Source organism: Lampetra planeri, chromosome 2 (genome assembly GCF_965212315.1).
Source record: "Lampetra planeri chromosome 2, kcLamPlan1.2.h2, whole genome shotgun sequence".
Lineage (NCBI taxonomy): Eukaryota > Metazoa > Chordata > Hyperoartia > Petromyzontiformes > Petromyzontidae > Lampetra > Lampetra planeri.
The window spans coordinates 5,759,432-5,764,643 of NC_136108.1; the positions used below are offsets into that span (position 1 = coordinate 5,759,432).

A 5,212-nucleotide genomic window follows, 5' to 3' on the forward strand; every position below is an offset into this window, starting at 1 on the left:
GCCAGTGGTAACACACACGCACTAGCAGTAACACACACACACACACCAGCGGCGCGCACGTCAAGTGATCGACCTCACGCGTGGATGACCCCGTTGCGCGACGGGGTTAGGTGAGGGTCGGGGCGTCGTAGGAGTCGCGGGGTACGATGGCTGTTTGCCGGTGGGTGGCTTGCTGCTGGTGGTAGGTTGCTGCTGATGGTGGTGGTGGGGGGGGGTGCAGCAGGGTAGGCCCCTGCTAGGCCGAGTGGTGACCGTGCGATCACGAGGCTGTCCCGGCTTCCGCGATCGTCTCCCCCTCGCCGCTTCGTGAGCCGCTTGGGACGGGACGTGGCGTCAAGAGCGCGAGCGAGACTCGCACGCACGGACCGTTCAGGCCTTCCCCGCCGTGCTGCACCCTTTGCCGTGTGGCCTCGTGGGCGCGGGCCGCGAACGCAGCGACAATCGCACGCGAATGGCAAAAATGCGATGTTTAAAAAATGAACACGAAAGGTTCCCCTAAATCGGCGCTCGTGCGGGTGCCTGGCAATGACCGATCAAAAAAGCGTGCGCGCATTGTGTGTTTGGCGGTGTGTGTGCAATGAGTAGACACACACACACAAGACAAAGATCCGCGCCCCCCCCCCGCCCCAGTGTAGCCTTGACAGACTGTTGGGGCAAGTGCTGTTAGCGAGCAGCTATGAAGGTTGGCACGGCACACGAGGGGGTGGGTGGCCAGCACCACGCCCGGTCGCCTTTGTCTCCCCAGTGGCGATGTTTACAGCACCACACACACATACGTAGACGAAGATACAAGGACACGCACACGCACACGCACACTTATCCGTACATTATTAATTCCACAAGCACGCGTTACAAAATTGGGAACTCAATAGACAACGAACACACACTCAGAATTGATGGGTTATAGATATTTTTAAGATGACAATAATAATAAGGTACACATGGTGTATTTGTTTACACATTTTTTTTACGTAGGATTTTTTTAACTGTCTCCTATGTAAACATTTACGATTCGCAATCGAAACGGACTTCTCCCCGACGACGTGGCGATTGTCCTTTCTTTTTTTGCGCTCAATTCCGTGCGAATATGAAACGCGATCGCGAACCAACAACAACAAACAAACAACAAATACATCCACAGAAACGTGACCCATTTCTCAAACCCCCCCCACCCCCCCCCGATCTCTTCGTATTTGTGCGTTGCGGCCGCGGTGAGCGAGGAGGCGCGGTGAGTGCGTGAGTGTGATGAGGGTGAGTCTTGTTGTTGTTGTTGTTGATGTTGTTGTTGTTGTTGACGCGAACTCGGACGCGTCGTCCTCCCCCCCCCCCGCCGCGTTCGCGGCACCGAGGAATAACGACGCATAGTGAGGAGCGGGCGAGCGAGCGACTTGACATTTGAGAAACACTTTATTTACGACGTTCGCTGTCGTTCGCTGCGCGCACGACGTATAGTCCCCCCCCGCGTTTAGGGGGCACTTTTAAACGAATCTCCGTGGCCTAAAGTATCCCCGCGGCTCCGTCTATGTTGGCTCCTGGGTGCGTGCGCGCGCGTGTGTGTCTGTCTGTGTGTTGTGTGTGGTTGTGTGTTGTGTCTGTGTGTCTGTCTGTGTGTGTGTGTCTGTGTGTTGTGTGTGTCTGTGTGTTGTGTCTGTGTGTGGCTGTCTGTGTGTGTGTCTGTGTGTGTGTGTCTGTGTGTGTGTCTGTGTGTTGTGTCTGTGTGTGGCTGTCTGTGTGTGTGTCTGTGTGTGTGTGTGTGTCTGTGTGTGTGTGTTGTGTCTGTGTGTGTGTGTGTGTCTGTGTGTGTGGCCGCCGAGCGGATTACTTGCCACGTTATGCAACGACATTCAAATGCCCAACCCTGTATAACACGAGAACACAACCTCCCACCGCGACACGTCTTGCACCGCCGCCTCTTGTATAAAATGTAACAAATGCCGACACAAGTGACGCTTAAAGGACAGTGATAACCGGAGACAGCAAAAATATTTCGAACGACAGATGTTATATAAAAAAATAAATTACACCAACAATATAATTTACAACACAAGGGCAGCACCTATACCTAGATCGTGTATTTTTTTTCTTCTTCTTCTAAAAATGCAAGAATATATACACGGACAGAATTGCGTGGGTTTTTTGTTGTTGTTCATATAATTATTATTATTGTCAATATTATAACTATAGTACACCGCGTTCACATTAAACAAAAAGGAACCTTTTCGTCCGAATTTTATTGCGTTTTACAAATAGTATATAAATACTGCACGTGAAGCCACGACATTTCACCTAAATGACATCCTGCGACGCCACGCGGGGCGATTTTGACACACGTCGAGAGAAGCTGCAACTTTAAAGCTGTGAATTAAATACGGAAATGTTTACGAGACTGCTGGAATGAATGCAAACATCGCGTCAACGCCCCGACCTTCTCGCCGGCCTCGGCCGTCCGTGACCGGCGATAAACCTCAGGAGCCCCCCCCCCCCACTGCCCCCCTCCCTGCGTCTGAGAGCAAGAAGTGTGGGGGGGGGCACGCGGCATCGGAACGCGCGGACACCACCGACTCGAACGCTCGAAAGCGCCGCGCTCCCCGACTTCCCTTCCACCACCATCCCCCCCAACCACCACCACCACTTAACACTGCGAGGCTCCCTGCGACACGGGGTTGGCAGGGGTGGACGAGGCCGTGTTCAATTTGACCTTGGTGTTGGGGAGTTTGTGGTCCTTCTTCCACTTCATGCGCCGGTTCTGGAACCAGATCTTGATCTGGCGCTCGGTGAGGCAGAGCGCGTGCGCGATCTCGATGCGGCGCCGGCGGGTGAGGTAGCGGTTGAAGTGGAACTCCTTCTCCAGCTCGAGCACCTGCTGCCGCGTGTAGGCGGTGCGCGAGCGCTTCAGCTCCCCGCCGGTGTAGTTGGGGTTCACTGTAAACGTTTAAAAGACATCAATGGGCACCGACACCCCCCCCCCCATCCCCATCTCGTTGCGAGACGGATTCTCACCCCGCCGACGCCGCCGTCGAACTCACGACGCGGCTGCGACGCCTCGAACCGCAGTGGCCCCCGCCGCTAAGATCGCCTCTCTCTGAACCCCCTTTAGATTTTAGTTTTTTTTTATACAAATCACAGCCGAGGCGCTGTGGGGTTTTTTTTGTTGTTGCGTGTTCCTTAACGCGCGTTAAAGGCTAACTCGTGGGTGGAGGAGACTTCAATGGGCAGAATTGCAAATGCCACATGGCCGACGGCGCAATTGCCGGCAATAAAAATTTATGGGGGGTGTAATTACCGGCCACCACGCCGGCTCCGCATAAATCTGCGGGGAAAAAGGAGCCCCTTTGATGGTCCTCCGCCTTTCACAACCAAAAGCGGCTGCCTCCCCCCCGTCTCCACGCGGCTGTAAACACTCGGTCGCCCGCTTCCTCACCTGTGCTCACGTGGATCTTTTTCATCCACGGGTACACGACCGGCTGCTTCAGTGCCGCCGCTCCTCCGTTCTGCTGCTGCTGACTCTGCTGCTGCTGCAGCTGCTGCTGCCCGCCCGCGCCGCTCTGGCTACACACCCCCGATGCCAGTGCCGCGCCCTCCGAGTCGTCGCACTCCTTGGGGCGGTGCTGAGCCGCTTGCCTCGCCTCGGGGCCGCGGCTCTGGGAGTCGGGCGGACGGCGTGCCTGGCCGAGACCCCGTCCGGCGGCGGCAGCCGCAGCCGCCGCGGCCGCCGCCCCGGAGACGTGCAGGAGGCGCTCGCAGCTGTAGCCCGGCTCCTCGGGGCTGTAGTCGGTCGCAGACTCGTACAGCGCTTGGTGCGGCGGCGCGGGGAATGTCGGTGCGGGCGCCGGCTGGCCCCCGCCAGCGTAAAACTCGGCATCCTGCTCGGGGATGTAGCTGTTTTGCGAGTACTCCTCGCACGGAGGGAATTTGGGGTCCACATAGTTGGAGTTCATCAAGAACGAGCTCATGGCCATAAATTTCGGAGGGTGGAAAAATACTAATTTTTCTCGCGTTTGTCGTTTTCTGCTCCTAAATCCCTCCTCCGCCCGGGCAAAAGTGCAAAGTTGAGCGGTCACATGGCGCGCCCCGGCCAATAGCGCGGCGCGCGTCGGAGCGCGCCGACAAAACCTCGGATGATGAATGTCCTCAAAGTGGGTGATTTAGAAAATCCATCGCAGGCATTTGCACTTTTGGGAGGGCAAACTTGCGATTTTCACCGACGACTCGTTCGCGAAAAGGACTCGCGGCTCGTCTAGTCCTCCGCTAGACTCACCCGCACGAAAAAAAAGAAATCAGGGCAAACTCCACGCGGCGTAGTGGAGCGCAACGCGTGTAGGTAGGAGGACGCCTTTCTCTTGAAACGCATCCAAGCTACTCCTCCGAGACGCGGAGCAGGCCACGGGTAGCGGGTATTGCACCCCTTTCTTTGTGCGCTGCAGAATCCACCGCCCCCACCCCCCCTTGTAGGAGCCTCGTGCGCAGTGCCTCGTGCCCCCCACTTCTCTCAGGGCCCCCCACCCCGAGGGCCCCCCCCCCACTACCGAGCCCCCCCCCCCGGCCCCTCTCACAGGAGCCGGAGAGCCGCGATGGTTCGCGCGTCTCCACGAGCCGAGTCCTCCATCTCTCCTCGTGAACGCAGACCGCGTTGGTAGCGCAGGCCGGGCGGTTTGCCGCGGACTGTATCGAGACTGTATTGATGGGTAATGGTGCGCCATGCAGATCTCGTGGTGTCGGTTTTTACGTGGCGTAGACTGTTACATTTAAATAATAATAATAATAAAAACTAAACGAATGCTTTACAGTGGTCCGCGTCATCCGCAATGAAGGGAAATTAAGGTCAAGCATTTGCATGACAAAACCTACGACGGGGTGACTCAGGGTAAACAAAACAGGCACAAATTGGGTGCAACCTCGGTGCTGCCCCGCGCGACAAGGAGACGCCCGACACGCCAGCAGGGATCGTTCATTGTCTTGATTCACGACCATTGTTTGCAGAATCGCGTCCACCCCGCGAGTCGCCCGTCCTGTATTTTGATTTTGATGGCGCGGGGGGTGGTGGGTGGTGGTGGTGGTGGTGCGGTGTTGCGGAGGGTGGGGGGGGAGGTACATTCTGGGCGAGAATTGGCGGCGGTGGCAACCGCGGCGAATTTTCGAAGGTACCAAAACCCAACATGTACGTTCAGCACCCCCCTCCACCCACCCCCAGCAGCAGCAGCTCCCCCGTTCG

General features: G+C 56.8%; 1 protein-coding gene across 1 annotated transcript; it reads right to left on the reverse strand.

Moving 5' to 3' along the window:
* Nucleotides 1–2,543: 2,543 nt before the first annotated feature.
* LOC144725522 (homeobox protein Hox-B4-like) lies at nucleotides 2,544–4,126 on the reverse strand. Its single transcript, XM_078604640.1, has 2 exons — nucleotides 3,422–4,126; nucleotides 2,544–2,922 (listed from the first exon to the last, which is right to left on the reverse strand). Exons 1-2 carry the CDS (start codon nucleotides 3,957–3,959, stop codon nucleotides 2,633–2,635), a joined length of 828 nt encoding a protein of 275 aa, XP_078460766.1. The 5' UTR covers nucleotides 3,960–4,126; the 3' UTR covers nucleotides 2,544–2,632.
* Nucleotides 4,127–5,212: the final 1,086 nt, after the last annotated feature.